We start from the raw sequence: 20,567 nt of genomic DNA, 5'->3' as shown, positions 1-20,567 counted from the left end.
CAACGTCCTGGCTTCCAACTCCACTGAGCCCCCAGGGCTGGCCGGCCCGTAGGCCACTGGCCCGTCTGGCCAGCGCATGAGGACTCATAGTCCAGGCCCTTCCTCCAGGGCACCACTTTGTCAGTTCACACAAAACCTCACAAAACACAATGCTCCCAACCCAGAGGCCGATCACGCTGCATGCCACCCCCCAGGGCTAGTCACGGACCCCACACTCCTGTGCTCTCCCAGCCCTGGATAGGGAACGCTGGATGCCTTCCCAGTTGTGTTTTGTAATCAAACAGGACAGGCTGGCCCCAGGGCTTTATATAGGCAGAGCCTCCTCTTACATCTCCACTCGTCACGCCATGTTTGTTTCTGGGAGGGAGACTCTAGCTCCTCAGTTAAGCCCCACTCTCAAAGGCTGACCCACCCTTAAAAGGTAGGGGTGGAACAAATCGACCGGCCAGTGCAGGGTTATTCATCCCAGGCTGTTGGCTAGTGTTTACTTGGCCTAGTTTTGACTCTCCACGGTGATGGGGCCTCTACCACTTCCCACAGGCAATTGTTCCACAGCCCAACCCAGGCTGCATTCCCTCCTGTTGAGACGGGTTGGCTATCCCAGGGCAGGTCGCAGGGGCAGCTCACAACCACTGCAATGGAACGCGCCCATCACCAACTCAGCCTGTCCTGCGAGCCTGGGGGCATGTAGTCTGTGTGACCTGAACAAACAGCCCTTTTCATCACTGTGCACTTCCAACCTGCATCACACTCGCATCGGAAGCGATTGGCCTTCTCTCCAACGCACTTGGCCACCCTGCTCCGCCGTCTGGGGCTGGCGTACCCTGGCTGGCAAGATTAAGCAGTGAGGGTGGGGTTATGGCTCGAATTGTCTTTACAGGTTCCCGGTGGAGGAAAGCGATGCTTTGCTCCAGTCAACGACCTCGTTCCCAGACATTTGTGCTAACTGGCTCCTGCAGAGATGCAAAGCAAGGAACGTGCTTTTGAAAAAATGATATTCTATAGCGTGTTTGAACAACTGCCATTAAGATTTCTTGCTGTCACGGTTTATTTGCACTTGTGTGCCCCATACCCCAGCAAGGACAACGTACCGACAACAAACCCTCCCCTCCCACACACAACTCCGTGTGCTGTCCTGCACTGGTCAGGCCGAGACGCATGCATTGGAGTGACTGCGTGCGGAGACCCACGGGTGAAATGCGGTACTAAGAAAGGCCACACCCTCCTCCCCACAAGTAGCCCCCTCGAGCCTAGCGTTCTACTACTCGGACACACCCAACAGCAGCGACACACCAGACAAAGACAGCGCATCAGGGAAAAAGTCCAGTCTTCCTCGAGTTCTTCTACAGTGTCTGTCCCCTGCTCGGCAGAGGGAGCTGACTGGAACAAATACTCTGTAGAAATATTTCAGTATTTGCCTCTTTTTCCTCTCCCCACCCCCCTCCGCCCCCTTTTTCGGGTTGTGAGTACAGCTGTAGACTCAGTGAGCTGGACGGATTCTAATAAAACATACAGTATATATTGTAATGGACTCGCACGGTGCCGTGTGGTCTGTGTCTGGACAGTGCATGGGGATGGGTTTTGCAAAGGCTGTCTTCTGTCTCCAGATCTCGCTCGAGGCCCGGTACACACCAGGTAGCTAATTTATCAGCACGTCGGTCTCTAGGTTTCTCCATGTGTCAGTGGTTCCCTCTGTCTCTTTCTGTTTCCCGGCTCTCTGTCTAATCTCCCACGCCATTCACCCCTGCGGTCGGGGCGCAGTTCTCAGCACCTGGCAGGATCACACCCTTGATATTTGTAGTACTTTCCTCACTCCCGTCAGCAGCTTTTCTTCCCCTGCAGCCGTTTCCATGGCAGCGCTCACTCCTCCAAGCGCAGATGCCCTGACACCAATAAGCCTACAGACATCAGCAGCCATGGGTAGGTGGGGGGGCAAAACTCCAGGGAGCTGTCAGGCTGCAGACAGAAGGTAGGTGCTAGGGCTCATCGTTGTGATTGTGTGTTAAGCTGGAGCAGTGGCTTCCGGAAAGCTATAAAAACGTTGCACCTGTGACATCAATACCGACACCGTCTGCAAAGCATCTAGGGCTTTGCTAGCAGGAGTGAGTCCATGGTTCCTGACCTCACCCCATCCCACCACCTTAAGTCATTCCGCTCCCTCCTTGACGAGCTCCATGCCACAGGGGAACGGAGAAAGACGTTGCAAATCAACTCCGCGCTGCAGGTTGCATGAAATCAACCAGGGCCTTTGGGGGCTGGCAGGGTGATTTGCTTGTTTTTCATTGAAGAGGTGGAAAGGGAGCAGGGGCTCAAAGATGAACGGACAGGGAGGGGAGAACAAAATAAGTGGATACTAAAGGAGAGAAAAAGGCATAGAGAAGCTAGAGCAGACAACGGAGATGAAAGAACAGCATGAGAAGACGACTAGAAAGACAGACATCATCTTCCAAGAGGGAAGCGCTCCAAATCGGAGGGAGAAATGGCTCATGGGACTATAAACATCAAGTACTAAGAGCTGGGATTTAGCGATAATTGAAGAAGTCACCCTGCTGCTAGACAGAGCAGGGATTGTGGGCCTCAGCCCTGGAAGTGCTACTCAGAGCTGTTTGAAGGCAGGGCAGGTACATTAATGGGTGCAGGGAATGATGCTCTTTGAGGCCCCTTACGCAGCAGCTGCTGGGCCTGGAAGCAGTTTTATTGTGAGCAGGGGAGATGCTGCCATGGTAATATCTTGGCTGCAGAAAGCTAATAAGGCCTAGTCTGGCTTTCCAGTCTGGGCACGTGATTAGTCGCCCTGGGGGGCACGTCAGTCTCCAGCTTTAAAGGGACGCAGCTCAGCTCTGCTGATGTTTGCCGAGTCCCTGCTAGCCGGGGGGTGGTGGTTCCTCTATAACTAATTATTCAGTATTTGTAGCTTTGGGGGTTTTCAGGCCAGAAGGGAACCTTGGCTGATCCGGTCTGAGCTCCTGTGCAACACAGGCCAGCGGATTTCACCCAGTTACCCCAGTAACTTGTAGAGGGCTAAAGCATTGTTTCCCAAAAGGCCTCCAAGTCTGAGAAGGCGAATCCACCTCTTCCCTCGGGAGCTGGTTCCCAGGGCCACTCGCCTCTGTTAACAATGGGCACCTGGTTTCTAGGCTCGTCTCGTTTCTCCCCAATGTCAATTCCGCACTGATGGCCCAGCACGCATGTGGGATCCTATAACAAACCAGCTAGCGCTCCAAAGTGGCCCTACAGTAACAAAAGCTGTAGGCCCAAGACCGACCCTACAATAACAAACTGGCAATGGGCACGGGAGTGGAAGGGAATCAGGCATGACATGAAAGGAAGATTCTCCCTGAACTCGTCCCAATTCAGAGTGATGAAAGCTGTTGTGGTTGCTCTGGGGTCATGGGTCCAGCAAATCCTCCATCACTTGGAGGCTTTCACGCTTTGGAGAGGAGACACTCGCTCAGCCACACACGTGAGGGCTCAGGACAGGACTCCCTGGGGGAGCTGCCAGGAATCCAACCAAGTGACCAGAATGGTTCCTCCTGGCTGTAAAACCTAGGAATCAATTACACTCGTTCTCAATGGACAAGTGTCTGCTTCAAGCCCAGCAGCACACCTGGCCTACAGGCTGCCTGACTCAGAAGACAGGTGGTACCTGGGGAAGGGGTGATCTTTGGGCCCCCCAGGAAGGCACTGTCTAGGCAGTGCCTGCTCTAGGGGGTTCAGTCACTCATGCTGGCAGGACAGAAACACGGACAGTTTAAAATCCTCATGGGGATGGCAGTGCGCACAGCCCAGCTCTCAGGAACAGCCCCCTGGGGACCCACCACAGGGAGGCAGCGTGTAGGGAATTGGGATACCAGGAGGAAACACAAGGAGGAGGGTGCAACGGGGTGGCCTCCTGATTCATACTGAGAAAGCAGGGCAATCGGCTACTTATCTTAGGTGCCTTTAACAAATGCAAGAAGCCTGGGAAACAAGCAGGAAGAAGTGGAAGTCCTGGCACAGTCAAGGAATGACATGTTTGGAATAACAGAGACTTGGTAGGGTAGCTCACATGTCCGGAGCACTGTCACGGATGGGTATAAACTGGTCAGGAAGGACAGGCAGGGGAGGGGCACTGTGTGTGCAAGGGAGCGGTGTGATTGCTCAGAGCTCAAGCATGAAATTGGAGAAAAGCCTGTTGAGAGTCTTTGGGTTAAGGTTAGAGGCGAGAGCAACAAGGGTGATGTGGGCGTCTGCTACCAGACCAGGGGGATGAGGTGGACGAGGTTTTCTTTGGACAACTAACAGAAGTTGCCAGATCACAGACCTTAGTTCTCATGGGGGACTTCAATCACCCTGACATCTGCTGGGAGAGCACGACAGCAGTGCACAGACAAGCCAGGACGTTTTTGGAGAGTGTTGGGCACAACTTTCTGGTGCAAGTGCTGGAGGAACCAACTAAGGGCTGTACTCCTCTTGACCTGCTGCTCACAAACAGGGAAGAATTGGTAGGGGGAGTAGAAGTGGGTGACAACCTGGGCAGCAGTGACCATGAGACAGTTGAGTTCAGGATCCTGACAAAAGGAAGAAAGGAGAGCAGCAGAATACAGACCCTGGACTTCAGAAAAGTAAACTGACTCCCTCAGGCAGGATGGAATCTGATGGGCAGGATCCCCTGGGAGGCTAATATGTGGAGGAAAGGAGTCCAGGAGAGCTGGCTGTATTTTAAAGAAATCTTATTGAGGACGCAGGAACAAACTATCCCAATGTGCAGAAAAAATAGCAAATATGGCAGGCGACCAGACTGGCTTAACAGAGAAAGCTTTGGGGAGCTTAAACACAAAAAGGAAGCTTACAAGAAGTGGAGACTTGGACAGATGCCTAGGAAGGAGTATAACAATATTGCTCGAGCATGAAGGGGTGTAATCAGGAATGCCAAAGGAGTTGCAGCTAGCAAGGGATGTGAAGGGTAACAAGAAGGGTTTCTACAGGTATGTTAGCAACAAGAAGGTGGTCAGGGAAAGTGTGGGCCCCTTACTGAATGGGGGAGGAAACCTAGTGACAGATGTGGAAAAAGCTGAAGTACTCAATGCTTTTTTTGCCTCGCTCTTCACAGACAAGGTCAGCTCCCAGACGGCTGCACTGGGCAGCACAGCATGGGGAGGAGGTGAGTGGTGAAAGAATAAGTTAAGGACTATTTAGAAAAGTCGGACGAGCACAAGTCCCTGGGTCTGGATCTAATGCATCCGAGGGAGTTGGCGGATGAGATTGCAGAGCCATTAGCCATTATCTTTGAAAACTTGTGGCGATCGGGGGAGGTCCCGGATGACTGGAAAAAGGCTAATGTAGTGCCCATCTTCAAAAAAGGGAAGAAGGAGAACCCGGGGAACTACAGACTGGTCACCCTCACCTCAGTCCCTGGAAAAATCAAAGATCAAGTCCTCAAGGAATCCATTTTGAAGCACTTGGAGGAGAGGAAGGTGATCAGGAACAGTCAACATAGATTCACCAAGGGCAAGTCATGCCTGACCAACCTGATTGCCTTCTATGATGAGATAACTGGCTCTGTGGATATGGGGGAAATGGTGGACATATCTTGTTAGCAAAGCTTTTGAATATGGTCTCCCACAGTATTCTTGCCAGCAAGTTAAAAAAGGATGGATTAGATTAATGGACTAAGGTGGATAGAAAGCTGGCTAGATTGTCGGGCTCAATGGATAGTGATCAACAGTTCGATGTCTAGCTGGCAGCTGGTATCAAGCAGAGTGCCCCAGGGGTCTGTCCTGGGGCTGGTTTTGTTTAAAATCTTCATTGATGATGGGATGGATTGCACCCTCAGCAAGTTCGTGGAGGACTCCAAGCTGGGGGGAGAGGTAGATATGCTGGAGGGTCGGGATAGGGTCCAGAGGGACCTAGACAAATTGGAGGTTTGGGCCAAAAGAAATCTGATGAGGTTCAACAAGGACAAGTGCAGAGTCCTGCACTTAGGACAGAATCCCATGCACCGCTACAGGCTGGGGACCGAGTGGCTAAGCAGAAAAGGACCTGGGGATTACAGTGGACAAGAAGCTGCATATGAGTCAACAGTTTGCCCCTGTTGCCAAGAAGGCTAATGGCATATTGCACTGCATTAGTAGGAGCATTGCCAGCAGACTGAGGGAAGTGATTATTCCCCTTTATTCGGCACTGGTGAGGCTACATCGGGAGTATTGCATCCAGTTTGGGCCCCCCCACTACAGAAAGGATGTGGACAAACTGGAGAGAGTCCAACAGAGGGCAACAAAAATGAGTAGGGGGCTGGGGCACTGGGCTTGTTTAGTCTGCAGAAGAGAAGAGTGAGGGGGGGATTTGATAGCAGCCTTGAACTACCTGAAGGGGGGTTCCAAAGAGGACGGAGCTCGGCTGTTCTCAGTGGTGGCAGATGACAGAACAAGGAGTAATGGTCTCAAGTTGCAGTGGGGGAGATCTAGGTTGGATATTAGGAAACACTATTTCACTCGGAGGGTGGTGAAGCACTGGAATGGGTCCCTAGGGAGGTGGTGGAATCTCCTTCCTTAGAGGTTTTTCAGGCCCGGCTTGACAAAGCCCTGGCTGGGATGATTTAGTTGGGGATTGGTCCTGCTTTGAGCAGGGGGTTGGACTAGATGACCTCCTGAAGACCCTTCCAACCCTAATCTTCTCTGAAGACAGATTGCAAGGCCAGAAGGGACTGCTGTGCTCATCTAGTCTGAACCTCCTGCCTTGCACAGGCCACAGAACAGTCCCAAAATAATCCCTAGAGCAGAGCTTCTGGAAAAACAACCCATCGGGAGTTAAACATGGTCAGCATCAGGACCCTTGGGAAGTTGGTGCAATGGTTAATTGCACTCATTGGTAAAAATGCATGCAGTATTTCCACTCCGAATCTGTCTAGCGTCAACTTCCAGCCATGGGATCGGGTTAGTCTAGCAGAGAAAGGGCTGTCATGCCCATTATTCAGTATTTGTTTCCCATATAGATACGGATAGCCTGTGAGCAAGTCACCCTACACCCTTCTCCTGGTTAAGCTCAATAGATTGAGTTCCTGGAGTCTATCGCCATAAGGCAGGTTTTCTAATCCTTTAATCATTCTCAGGGCTCTTCTCTGACTCCTCTCCCATTTATCACCATCCCACTTGAACTGTGGGCAGGATTCCAGCAGCAGTCGCCCCAGTGCCAAATACAGAGGTGAAATAACGTCTCTGCTTCTACGCGAGAGTCCCCGGTTTATGCTACCGCTGGGATTCTGGCCCCACCGTTGCAGAGAGGGAAGATTGCCATGAACACGGGCTCTCTAAGCCCTCCTCCACTCAACGTGGCCACCAGCTCCCCCACCATTAACTCCCAGAAAATGCCCTGAACCCTGGTCCTCATTCTTCCTCCATCCTGGGAGCTCTGCCCAGCCGAGCCACGTCTGTGCCAGAGCCATGGGGCCAGGCAGGTGGTGGGGAGGGGAGGCTGGGATCACCAGGGCATCTCCTTACAGCAGTGCGGGTTGCTTCTCAGGGACCCTTCTCCCTTCCCCACCAAAACCTCAACGGGCCTCAGACAAAAAACGGCTGTTATAAAAAGCCACAAGGCCAGAGGGGGCAGACCGGCTCCCTCCCCCAGGGCCACCACGCCCCACATCTCCCTAGTGGGAGAAAGGGGGGGGGGGTCCTAGCATCAGCCTGTGGCTGAAGAGAGAGAAACCCATGAGCTCCCCCAACCCTTTGAACCACTGCCTCCCTAGGTGAGACACCATCACCTCCCGCCCCAGCCCACAGGGACAGGCACGTTCTGGCCCTCAGCTGGGGCTGCCCTCCCCCAGGGCCACCACGCCCCACATCTGCCTGGGGGGAGGAAGGGGGTATGGCTGAGCTGCCTGGTGAACATTTGCTCCCCAGCCCCATAGAGAAGGGGGGTCTCATTACTGGGGTGATTTAGAAGGGATCAGGAGCAGGGGACAGAACAGAGAGGCCAGGGGCTTCCCCCCCATTCCAGCCCTGCCAGCGCCAGCCGGCCGGCAGGGGAAGCTGGGGTGATGGGTTTGAAGATCCCACTGGCTGTGCCCGTGTGTTCTGGGAATGGAGTCCCCCGTGGGGGGGCGGGGGAAGTGGAGGGAGAGGGAGGGAAGGTGCTGGATGATTCCCAGCGTCTCTCCCTGCCTCCCCCGCACTCAGCCGCCTCATCACACTCTATTATTATTGCAGCTGTAGGAGCAGCATGGTGCACGGCAGATGGGCCCTGTCACTCTCCGGTAATCGAGGCAACAAGCAATATTCGCGCCCCCCCCCCCGGCCCCTGTGCGGGTCGCGGCCAAGGGAGGCAGCCAGGAAAGGCGAGGCTGTGACCTTGCCCGCTCTGGCACCAGCCCCATCTCTGCCCTCAGCCTGGCTGGGAGCCGGACGCGTGTCTGAGACCCCGTCTGCTTTGAGACTGCTAGCTGGGGGTCTGTAACCACGGGGGCATGGAGCGGCTGGTCGGCCATCCCCGCGTCCTCCCTCACGGGGCAGCCCAGCCAAGCTGGCATCGGTAGCCCTCCCAAGCTGGCATCGGTAGCCCCCCCCCCCCATCTCCTGCAGTTGCATAACAGTAGACCCACTGCTTTTGTTCCTCTCCTGCCTGCCCCTCACCCCAGGACTCCAGAGACCCCCCCCTCTGTAGCACACAGGACATGTGCAGCCTTGGATTGGATTCTCCACTGCCCAGGCCCCATCCGAGCCCCTAGTCATGTCCGCGGGCAGCCAGCCCAAGCTACCGCCGGCTCCGCCCCAGCCACACTGCTCCGTTTAGCGGAGGGTACGGCCACCCGAGCGGAGCATTAACCCCAGCTGCTGTGGAGACGGACCGGTCTGTGCTCAGCAGCGGGAGGAGGGGCCGGCGCAGTGGAAGTGGGGGAAGAGGGCAGCAGTCTGGGAGAAGGGATGGGCGAGAGGGATCATGCCCTGGCCTGTCACAACCACCCACATCCTGAACTCCCTGGGCCATGTCTACCTATTTCTCCACTGCCCTCCTATTCACTCACAAGCTCACGCACTTACACGCCTCCCCTTTCCATCTCCTCCCACACAGCCTCCCCCAGCCATCCGGGCGCTTCCCTGTCACCGCTCCATCCACCCACCCGCAGCCCTCTTCCCCTCACCTTTCCCCTCCTGCACCCAGCCTCTAGCTGAATGCGGCTCCAAACCCTCCGCCCACAGCCAGCCCCTCCCTGGCACCCACCACCGGCAGCCAAATGTTTTTCAACGGGAGCCCAGCCAGACCTAGATGCACGGGGGTGAGGTGGGGTGGGGGGGGATACAGCTGCAGCAAAGCGTCCAGTGGTTCTGGGCTGTTGCATTTTACCTACGAAGCCATTCTGCAAGCAGGCTCCCTGGTGGACCATTGCATCCCTGAAGCCCCAAAGCCAGGGTAAGTCCCAGGGGCAGGTGAAGAGCCCCTCCATTCTAAGCCCTGGACCACCAGCTGCAGCTGGGCAGGGCATTTACATTGCAGAAGTCTTTGGGAATCTCCCCAAACACTGACCCTGAGCTCGGACTCAGCTTTGAGTCCAGGTCCTACCCCCCCCACCCCCCATTTCTGTCCACACTGAAATCGGTCTGACAAGCACTCAGCACCCAGGTCCTTTACTCCGGCTAGTGGGAGCGTCAGAGCTGGGATGTCCTGCTGGGATGCAGGGCCAAGCCCTGTCATGGTGCAGTGTGGACACAGCTCAAGCCGCAGAGCTGAGTCAGGTTAGTATTGTGAGACCCGAGTCCAGCCATTGGAAACATGGGATTACTACGCAGTGTGGATGTGCAACCATGGGCTCGGAGACACCAAGTCCACAAGCCCGGGTGCCCCAACAGTTTGACACTGCAGGGTGGACGCACCCTTTGAGCTCCCCTGAGAGCGAAGCCCCATTGCATTAGGTGCTATACAACCATGCGGTAAGAAACAGTCCCCAGCCTGCAGAGGTCACAGCACAAATACTCGAGCATCATTATCCCCATTTTACAGGTAGGGGGACTGAGGCCCAGAGAGATTAAGTGACTTGCCCAGGGTCACACAGAAGCTGTGGCAGGGCCCAAGAACTAAACTCAGCGCTCCTGAATCCCTGCGGCGTGTTTTCACTTCCACGCCAGCCTTCCTGCTGCCCGATACTGGGGAGCCAGCCCCATTCTCCCCCGCTCGCAGACAGAGCAGCTGTGGGATAACAAAGGGGCTGGGAGAAAGCAGGCAGGGCCTGACAGCTGACCTGCTGTTCATCCACAGTGACTCAGCCCCTGTGTAATCTCCATTAATAGCCAGCTGAAATGCTCGGCTAAAAATAACCAGCTGCCTTTTCATAAGGGGGCGGCCCGCGGGAGCGGCTCTAGAGAGACGCGGGCGCTCGCTCCCCCTCCAGCCACAGCAGCGAGGCCGGACCGTCGGGGAAGGGCAGGAAGCGCAACATGGCAGAGCGCCGGGTGCCCTTCACTTTCCTCCGCAGCCCCAGCTGGGACCCCTGGCGGGACTGGTACCTGGGCAGCCGGCTCTTCGACCAGCCCTTCGGCATGCCCCACATTCTTGAGGACTGGGGCAAGTGGCCGAGCAGCACCAACTGGCCGGGTTACCTCCGCCTGTTGCCCAGCCAGGCGGCCGAGCCGGTAGCCGTCGCCAGCCCCATCGTCACCTCGCCAACCTCCCCCAACCCGGCCTACAGCCGGGCCCTGAGCCGCCAGCTGAGCAGCGGCGTCTCGGAGATCCGGCAGACCTCGGACGGCTGGAAGGTTGCCCTGGACGTCAACTACTTTGCCCCGGAGGAGCTGCTGGTGAAGACCAAGGATGGCGTGGTGGAGATCACCGGTGAGTGCCTCCTTTGGCTCCTCTGGTCTCAGGCCTGGTCTCCTTTGAACCTGAGCCATTCTCCCTGTTCGTAGCCCTCTGCCTGCTGCACATGCCACCCCCGGGGCAGGGTCCGTGACCCAGCCTCCAGCGGGCCGGTCCACGTGAGGCAGCGGCAGCTCCCCGTGGCACTGGAGAGCCCAGACTCTGTCCCCAGCGGTGACCGTGGCACAGGCGGGTCCCTGTGTGGGGAGTGCTGGGGAACAGGTGCACCCTTTGCCCTCTCAAACCTTCGGCCCTCGGCTTGGCAGCTCTCGCTTCCCTCTGGCTCAGTCCCCCCCACCCAGGCTGCCACCCGTTGCCCCCACTCATCACACAGTGGATGCAGCCTGCAGCGTGTTGCTTGCTCTGCTTGCAGTGAGGGTGAGGGGCCACGTCCCCCCTTGCCGTCAGCCAGGAAGGCGTTCGCTCCGGTGATGGAAGAGGGAAAGGACTTGCCCACCTAGGCACATACAATACAGGGGACTGCAGGGATGGGGGAAGGCATTGACACAGCGTTATACAACCCTGTATTACTATTTTAATTCCATGCCCACCCAGCGATCTAAACCTAGATCAGGGCCCCATCGGGCTGGGTACTGGACAAGCACATAGTAAGAAGTAGACCCTGCCCCATCGAGCATACGGTCTACATAGGCAAAGGGCAGGAAGGGAAACTGGGGCCCGGAGCTGGAAAAGGACTTGCCCAGGGGCACCCAGCAGGTCAGCGACAGAGCTGGGAACAGAACCAGGTTTCCAAGAGTCTGGTTCACAGCCTACCCTCCAGCCCACGCTCCCTCCAACGCCTATAGATTTTGCTAGGATCCTCCAATGAAAGCGAGAAGCCTATATAGCTTTGAGGATCTGGGCCCAAGTGCTCCGTCCGTGCGCGCACGTACTTGGCAGCGAATGCTCTGGCAGCCAAGGGCGCATTTTCTAGAGCGGCCCGAAACATGGCGGCGTTGGTTCTCAGGGGAATCGGGTGACTGCTGCTGGTGGATTTGAATATATTCCTTCCAGCCTCCTCTCCCCCTCCCCTCACTGCATCAGATCCCAAACGAGAGCTGGGCAAAAAATCTTTCCCCTCCCAACATCTTCCCTCAGCATTTCAAGGAGAAAAGCAAAGTGTGAGAAGAGGATGGAATTTATGATGAATCCTCCCCACCCCCCTTCATTTTCAGCCACTTCTGTTCAACTCCTCCTTCCTCTGCACCCCCAAAAAAATTTCCAACTGAGAAAGACCCCATGAAATTAAGTCAAACAACAAACCACACTGTGCTTTGGCCCAACCATACAAAACTGGGGTGGTTTGGATTGGCTCATGTATAGATCAGCCCTGGTCCCCCTCAGCCATCCCCTACCCCCCCTTTGTTCAAGGAATTTTTGCAGCCAGCTGTCTGAGGGCCAGGTCATCAGCTGGTACAAACTTCAATGGAGTGATGCCAGTTCACACCAGCTGAGAATCTGGTCCATGTTTGCTAGGAAGCCTGAAGGCAGGCGAGTTGCGGTAATTGGGTTTTTTGGTGTGCAAAGCGACTTCTGTTTCTGCGCCGAAGCCCCCACAACTAGCCTGTGACCCATGAGATCTCATTGGCTAAGAAGGAGTTGACAAGCAACAGTTTGATTGATTATTTGACACCTGGGAGTTCATTTTCCTTTAAAGAATAAAGGCTATATGCCTGCATGCCCAGCGTGAGCCATCCCACACTGCCAGCAGCTGCTAAGACCAGCCAAAAAAAGGATCTGCAGCACAGAGAAGACACCTCAACAGTTTGGGGGGGAAACGCCTGCTGGGCTTGTAAAGCGATGGATTACAGGACAGGATCTAGGTCCCTTCCAGCTGGAGACAACACTTCTGACCTCAGCAGCTCCTGGCAAAGCCGGAAACTCTTGTGGTTAAACCCTTGGAAGGGCTGGTGCACATTTGAGAACACGCAGGTGAAACTGACTCAGAGCGGTGGCCGTCAGAATCAAAGCTTAAAATGATGGATTCAATCCAAGGTAGACAGTGCTCACTCGTGGGACGCCCCACTGCTCCGGTGGGACAATAGGTCGGCAGTCAGGACCCAGCTGGGCAGAGATCCCAGCACACAGGTTCAAATATATATGGAGATATACCTATCTCAGAACTGGAAGGGACCCTGAAAGGTCATCGAGTCCAACCCCCGGCCTTCACTAGCAGGACCAATTTTGCCCCAGAGCCCTAAGTGGCCCCCTCAAGGATAGAACTCACAACCTTGGGTTTAGCAAGCCAATGCTCAAACCACTGAGCTATCCCTCCCTGCTCTGCTATGGATGCCTGGTGTGGAATTAGCCCCAGCTTGCCAAAGGGATTTAGCTCAATGGGAGTTGGTGCCTAAATACCTGAGGACCCAGGCCCTCATCTGTGTAAACCAGGGATAATAGCACTTCTCTTCATTGTAGTATCTGAGCACCTCAATCTATTCCTGCCAGGTAAAGGGCTGCGTAAGTACCTTAGAGAATTGGGGGGTGTTAGAAGCCAGCTCCTAATGAGAAGAAAAAGGGGCTGCAAACCAGGCACCTGCCCCTAGACTCAGACATGCAGCGAGGCTGCCTCTGAAATGTGGGGCTTGGCAGCTGTGGACATGGGGAGCGGAGGGCTACCATCGGAGGCAGCCCGTGCTTGAACCACCCAGATTGCAGCTGGCGTGTTGCCTTCCTGAGGATGCAAATCCAGGAGATGAGTTGGATGCCAGCTTTCCTTTGCAATTGATGGGGGGGGAGGGGAGAGACTCAGGGCTTTTCCTCAGTTTGTAGTTTCTCCTGGTCTTTTCCCGTCTGGTCAGCTCTGCCTGCAAACCAGACAGCGCAACCTGGATGCTGCAGCCCTTGCGCAGAGGCGTCCCGCCTCCCTGTTTTGTAACAAGGCCACCGGGATGAGTGGGGGGCTGGTTTTTTCCATTTGCAATAATAACAGATGCGAACGCCGCCCCGCCCGCGTGCAGGGTAACCATGGTGACAGGGAAGCAGAGGATCAGAACTAGAAGGATGCAGGCCGAGCAGCTGTAAGACTTGCAGCCCAGCTAGGCTCTGGCCCTGGTTCCCAACCGGGGAGCTCCCACTGCCAGCCAGGGAAGCTGCCAGCACTTAGGGATGTACCAGCTTTTCACCACTGGACAGCTGGGTTCAAGGACACCACGGTGGAAGCCAGCCTGGCACTCTCAGCCTATTCGTTCCTAAGACAGTGGCGGTCTCAGCTCCGAGGAGCTTCCGGACTGGCCGGCCGGGCAATGGAGGAGCATTGGCAGAACATCATGTTACATTATTAGTTGTAGCCCCTCGAAGGGCCAGTCCTGGACCCCATGGCGCTAGGTGCTGTACATACACAGAATAAAAATAGACAGTCCTGTCATAGTCCTCTGCCCAGTCCTGCCCATGGGCAAGCTTCTCCGCCCAGTAGTGGGAATCTGATCCCGTAGGATTGCGGCTATGTGGAAAACAGGCCGCCCCTCGCTGGAGGCCGAGTGGGAGAAACTGAACTGCCAGGGCTGACCTGGGGTTCGAGTCCTCACACTCACCCCCGGCTTCAGACTCGAGGTTCCCAGCTCTGAAATGAAGCTGCAACAGGAGCCCGTCCTTCTCTGCTTCCCCAGCCAAGCAGCTCGTAGTCACCTTTGCAGTCCTGTGGGGGGGTGATGGCCGGGGAGGAGTGCCCTGAGCCTGGGGTGGGTCATTCCTGTCTCCACTCTCCTGGTGCAATGGAGCGGCTGGGTAAGGCCCGGGGAGCTCTGGCTGCAGAATTCCAGCTGAGCCATGCATCATTCCCCTGCATGCATCGCTCACCCCCTGAAACTGTCTGTCGCCTCCTCTTCCAGGCAAACACGAGGAGAAGCAGGACGAGCACGGCTTCATCTCCAGGTGCTTCACCAGAAAATACACGTAAGTAGCTGGCTCAGCCGGGGGCTGGAGGAGAGAAGGTTCTTGGGAGACACTTGGCCTTCATCAGCCACCGAAGGTTGGGGAGATTTCTTTGCAAGAAGCACGGTGCAGCTCACCCCACTGGATGTGTGTGGGGGGGGGGTGTCTAGCTAGCCCTAGGGGAAGGACATCAGCTGACAACCCCTGGCACTGGGATGAGCGGCTGCTTGAGTGGGGCAGGGACAGCGGAGATGGTGCCATCCCCGGAAGGCTGGTATTCCCATGCACCATTTGGAACATGCCTTCCAGGGAGCCTCAGGCCGTCAGGCTCCCATGTGATAAGGTTCCCCTCTGCTCAGTTCCCCAGCTCCAGCTTAGCCCTGTGGTAGCAAGGAGTTCATGGAAAGGTTGTGAGAGGCAACGCAGCCGAGGGCAGGTTTCAGAATCTGGGTTCCTGGCCACGTCTCTCCCTGGGCTGGCAGAAGCTAAGGGTGGTGCAGAGAGCAGTGGTGGCAGGTTCCAGGAGGGATCTACTTCCAGCCCTCTATGGGTAGGATGGGGTGGCATCACAGGAGTGCTGCTGGAAGAGTGTAGACAGGAATCCGATGCTAGTGTAGACAGGAATCTGCCACCAGGCAAGCCCACTGACACCACGAGCTCACTCTCCTCTCCCTTGTGCAGCCTGCCCCCTGGCATCGACGCCACCTCAGTCCGCTCCTCGCTCTCCCCGGACGGCATGCTGACAGTGGAAGCCCCCCTGCCCAAGCCGGCCATCCAGTCCGCCGAGATCACGATCCCCGTCACCTTTGAGAGCCATGCCCAGATCACCCCGACGGATACCAAAAAGCCTGAGGAAGCTGCCAAGAAATAAGCAGACACCTGGCACGGAGGAAGATCACGGCCCGTCTGGTGCCACTTGCACCCCAAAACCATGTTTTGTTTTATTTTTATTTTGTACTAGCACATTCACTGAGTTGCCCAAATAAATCTGAAGAAAAAAAAATCCAATAAACCAACCCCTGGCGGCCTCTCCCCTGTGCTCCCCGTGGCTAGCATGTAGCCATCCGCACGTCCTTGGTGGGGCCTATTGCTTTGTAAGCGAGTGCTGCAAAACCCAAGAGAAACGCTCTCCCTGCTCTCTACCATAACGTCCGAGCGCCAGGGTATTTCTCCTGCAAGGCAGGAAATAGTTATTCTCCTTGTATAGCCGTCACCTACAGCCCAGGGAGGCTCCATGACTTGCTCAAGATCCCACAGAGTCAGTGGCTGAGCTGGGAATTGAACCTGGGGCTTCTAGGCATTAGACCAGTCTTCCATGCGAGGCATTGCATCACAGGGGAGTGGGGACCATGTTGGTTCCTGGCCCTGTGGCTAGCAGGAGCTCCAGCACGCATGGCACTAAGGAGATACAGCGCTTAGGGTGACCAGACAGCAAATGTGAAAAATCAGGAGGGGGGTGGGGGGTAATAGGCACCTATATAAGAAAAAGACCCCAAAATCAGGACTGTCCCTATAAAATTGGGACATCTGGTCACCCCTAGCAGCACTTCATGGCTTGTCCTGCTGTGGCCTTGGTGATGGCTTTTGGGGTGTGGCCACAGGCCCATTCCCATGCAACCAGCGAGGAAATGATTCTCTCCCAGTCTCTTGGCAGCAGCATGCTGGGAATAAGGAAGGAGAGGAGCTTGTCCTCTAGGCCTCAGGCTGCCTCTTTAGCGTTCAGGGGGTGAACTCCGGGAAACCCGCTGCAGCGCTGTCGCCTCCTGACGGCGATTAGAATCCATGGGCCAAATCCTGAGCGGTGCGGGTGTAATCAACCCTGTTCACGTCCATGAGGGCGCAGCAGTTGCCCAGGATTTGGCAAAGAACCTTTATTTTAAACAGGTGACTGGGATCGGTTCTGAACCGCAACCAAGGTTTGCGGTTCTGCTTGGCAGGACCGAGGGTGGACCCAGGCCTGGTTTTAGCGACACTAACTTGACTCGCCTGCCCGGAACTGCCGTCTGCTGGGCTCCCGAGACCCAGGCTCTGGGAGTTGCACGTCCCTGGCATTCCTCCAACGTGCCACTGTTTTCTGGAAACCTCCAGGCAACCTTTGCACTCTGCTGAGCGTCCAGCCCTTTCAGTTTGCCCAGTAGGGTTTTACCCACGCTAGGAAACATGGACCCACGATTCCCCACCAGTGCAGTGCTAGCATTGGCATTAATGACTATTAGTCTTTAGTTATAGGACGGTAGCGCCTAGCAGGGCTAACGGAGACTAGCCGCTCCGGGGGGAGAAGCCATAGGCTGCGGAGGAGCCCAGCCATTCCAACAGAGCAGGTCCCAGAGCTGCACCCAGGCAGCCGTCCCCGCAGCCTCACAGGGGGGAGGCCGGATTGGGCACAAAACAGCACCAGCTGTCCCAAGCTGGGCCAAATGCTGGCAGCAAACCCCTGAAAGGCCTGGTGCCTGGAGCTGTGGCTTGGGCCAACAGCCAGCTCGGAGGAGTTTCCCCAAGGGGGTGATTCCCTGACAGACAGGCCCAAGCCAGAGCACCCCACACCTGGTGGGGGTTGGATGTCAATCCATCTCCTGGGATTGGGAGCCCATTTCTACACTCAGGTTCAAAAAATAGAAATTAAGCTCCTACTCCAGCCCTGCCCAGGCCCCACCCTCCCTTAAGAGGCCCAGTTTACCCAAAGAGAGGACCCCTGGGGCCTTAGGGCGCCCAGGGTGGCTATTGAGTCAGGCTGCCCGCAGCTCAGCCAGTGGCTGCCACGCTGCCCCTTCCAGACACACCCAGGCCCCTGGGGAGAGGCACTGCCCATCCACCACAGCTGCTGTTATTAATCGGGTTTATTAAGATAGTGCCTGAGGACCTGCCTGGAACAGGGCCTCATTGTGCAGGGTGCTGTACAAATAGCTACAGATGGGCCCTGAAGAGCTTTCAATCGACAAAGCAAACAGCCACAGGGTAGGGTTTGAGGGGGACAGGGCGGAAGAGGATAAGAGGGGCAGGTGCGGCATAAAGCAATTGATGGAGGGGGTAGGCGATGGCTGGAGCCAAGCCCCAATCAGCACAGGGCAGAGGACGCCCAATCACGCTGTGGAAAAAACTCGTCAGGTGCTCCAAGATGCCTCCTTTGGCTGCCTCTGCTAATTGCATGAGCTACATTCCCAGAGTCCCTTGCAATGTTGCTAGGGCAGCTCTGGGAAATGGCAACGCCAAGTGTCCCACAGCCCTGCTCTAGGTGTGCAGTGGGGCTGCGATGGGACCCCTGGCTGGTCCCTGGATTACCGTCCCAGACCAATCCAAGCTGGCACGTCGCATTGACCTCTCCGGGTTGGGAAGGGCAGAGCCAGCACCCGGCTGGACTGGTTGGGGTTCTCTGGGCTGCCAGTGCAGGGAGCAGCTGGTGGGGATTCCCAATGGCCCCACAGACACCATGGGCAGGGAGGAGTCCCATAACCCCCCTGCAGCCCGACCCAGGGACACAGCCTTAGATGGGCAGCACGGTCTCACTCACTGTTACTATATTACTGCTCTGACAAATCCCTGAGCTAATCCCCCTTCCTGAGTCAGACTCCAAGACAGAGACTCGCCCGGTGCTCGTGACCTGAAAAGAATCCCAGAGACTCTCGGAGCCTGGAGAGCTGGCGCTTGGAATCCAGGCCGGTTCCAGAAGTCTCCCAAAGCTTTCACCTGAGTAGCCATCGCCATTTGTCCACAGCCACAGCCTGGAAAGGGTTAAACCCTGCTCATCAACAACCAGAGATTGTCTCGTTAATCTCCTCTGGGACAGAGAGCCAAGCCAATCCCAGGTCCGTAGTGGGCCGAGTACGATAGATCTCGGACCCGGTTGTCAGCAGGCAGGAATCCAGGTCTCAAATAAACATGATTCAGCAGAACTGGCAGCGTCTGTTTAGGAGAGCTAGAATAGGAGCTGAATGCCTGGGGCGTGGGACAGGCAGTGCCCCATACCCCCTTCCTAGCCCGAGATGGACTTCACTGTTTAACCAGGTGCTGGTCAGAGTTAGAAGCAAGTAAAGCTGGTCAGAAAACAAGACCATTTTGAGGTGTCTTTCAGTATTAGGATGAAACATGTTCCTGGAAACCCAGCAAGGCAGACACTCCACAGCCCAGCAGCTGGGATGTAGGAGACTCAGGACCCTCTGAATCAAGTAGAGCGGGGACATAAACCTGGATCTTCCAGGTGACTATCCCAACCCCTGGGCTATTGGCTGTTCTGGGGTGGAGCTCGCCTGTGCTGCGGTTTTGACCAGAAATTCCACCCTGGCCCCACAAAGCTTTCCAACCAACGCTCCAAGACGGATCCATTTCCGGCAAACGCTTTTGGTTTCAACAAATCGGCATTTTCCAACAAACAAAGGTGTTGGCAAAAAACTTCCCAGCCCGCTGTCGCAAATCCTCGTGCGTACTCCTATTGCAGTCCGGGGGCAGCCCCGACGTTCATTCAGAAAGTTTATAACGATTTAAAAAATAAAAATGCAGAAGTGTTGGCGGTTGCTTTTTGCTGGCAATGAGGATGGGACTGAGAGATCACTTACATCCTTGGCTCTTAATCCAGAGCTCATCTGGAGATCTACTCAAGGGTGTGTTTCCTAGTGGTTAGAGCAGGGGACACCTTGGTTCCATTTCAGCCCTATCCCCAATTCCCTGCATGGCCTCTTCCCCGTTCACACCTCCCATGGGTAAAATGAGGGTGATCGTGACATACTTCACAGGGGAACATCATGAGGCTTCAGTCCAATGACCTAATTTAGGGTCAGCATTCTATGGGCAGAACGCATTCTGATTATTCTTATCTTAGTCCAAATGCCTAGTCTCACAGCCAAGCCGCAACATGCATCAGGACTACCACTGCATCCCCGGAGAATTCCTTCCCCATTGCACCTCATCTTTCCACCTTTGTCCTAGAGCCATTCCCTGCAGTGCAATAAATTCTCCTCTCCAGACAGCTCCCTCATGAGTCATGCAGGCTGTTTATAGCCCCTGGGTCAATGCCAGTTGCTCAGCACAGCATCAGACGTCACTTCTGGAATTACCCTCACTAGCCTCGTCCCATCACACTGAGGGGGCATCACCCACAAGAGCCAGAGAAGTGATGGCATCAACTCATGAGAGCTTTGGAGCTGCTGAGAAATGGCAGGTTCTTCGTGACCAGGCCGTATTGTGTTACTAATATCATTTCTGACCAACTGTTCCATAGGCTGTGGGTTCAGATCCTACCAGGCAGATAGAGACACACACAGATATTCTTAGAACTATATTTTATAGACTACAGACGTGGTCAAGACTCTAGGAATCTGTGAAAACCTTAGCTAGAATAGCCATGATGGAGAAATGGAATGCTTGGAGCTTTGGGCAAAGCTCAGAAGGGTCACAGTTCCCATTCAAGAGAAGAACCCAAAAGTTCCACCACAAACTGCATCTGAACGAGCTAAACTTTTGGAGTCTTCCACATCAGGGTGGAAAGCCATTTACAGATCCAAACTTCCCCCAAGTCCAGGGTTGCTTGGAGTCAAGGCTCTGCTCCCGGATCATCTCCAGATTCCTCTGTGCTCCTGAGCAGGGAGTGAAGAACATCCCAGTGCCAAACATTTTCTGTATTTCAGGGTCTTCTTACTAAGGGTCATATAGGTATAGGAAAGGCAGCCGTTCTCTATCAAGCACCACCCACAAAATAAGCTCCACCCACGTGAGCTGCCACAAGGAAATGACTCAGTAGATTTAACATCTGCACAAAGTATGATCATGTGGCTAACAGGATACTGGGTTCCCTGTTGATGCGGCTTTAATCTGCCCATGGCTAAGCATGGCTCTTTGGACTTGACTGGGGGTGGGGAGAAAGTGGTGGCACCAAA

At 55.3% G+C, this 20,567-nt stretch overlaps 1 protein-coding gene across 1 annotated transcript; it reads left to right on the top strand.

Moving 5' to 3' along the window:
- Positions 1–10,300: 10,300 nt before the first annotated feature.
- HSPB1 (heat shock protein family B (small) member 1) lies at positions 10,301–17,515 on the top strand. Its single transcript, XM_005284435.5, has 3 exons — positions 10,301–10,803; positions 14,658–14,721; positions 15,382–17,515. The coding sequence occupies exons 1-3, from the start codon at positions 10,410–10,412 to the stop codon at positions 15,569–15,571; spliced, it is 648 nt and encodes a 215-aa protein (XP_005284492.1). The 5' UTR covers positions 10,301–10,409; the 3' UTR covers positions 15,572–17,515.
- The last annotated feature ends 3,052 nt before the right edge of the window (positions 17,516–20,567 follow it).

Source organism: Chrysemys picta, chromosome 19 (assembly GCF_011386835.1).
Source record: "Chrysemys picta bellii isolate R12L10 chromosome 19, ASM1138683v2, whole genome shotgun sequence".
Taxonomy (NCBI): Eukaryota; Metazoa; Chordata; order Testudines; family Emydidae; genus Chrysemys; species Chrysemys picta.
This window is presented reverse-complemented; position numbering and strand designations above follow the sequence as displayed.

Excerpts from the sequence above, each read along its gene's own strand:
- HSPB1 (XM_005284435.5), top strand. The coding sequence starts at position 10,410 with ATGGCAGAGCGCCGGGTGCCCTTCACTTTCCTCCGCAGCCCCAGCTGG. Across the intron at positions 10,804-14,657 it reads TGGCGTGGTGGAGATCACCG|GCAAACACGAGGAGAAGCAG; the intron begins GTGAGTGCCTCC and ends CTCCTCTTCCAG. Across the intron at positions 14,722-15,381 it reads TGCTTCACCAGAAAATACAC|CCTGCCCCCTGGCATCGACG; the intron begins GTAAGTAGCTGG and ends TCCCTTGTGCAG.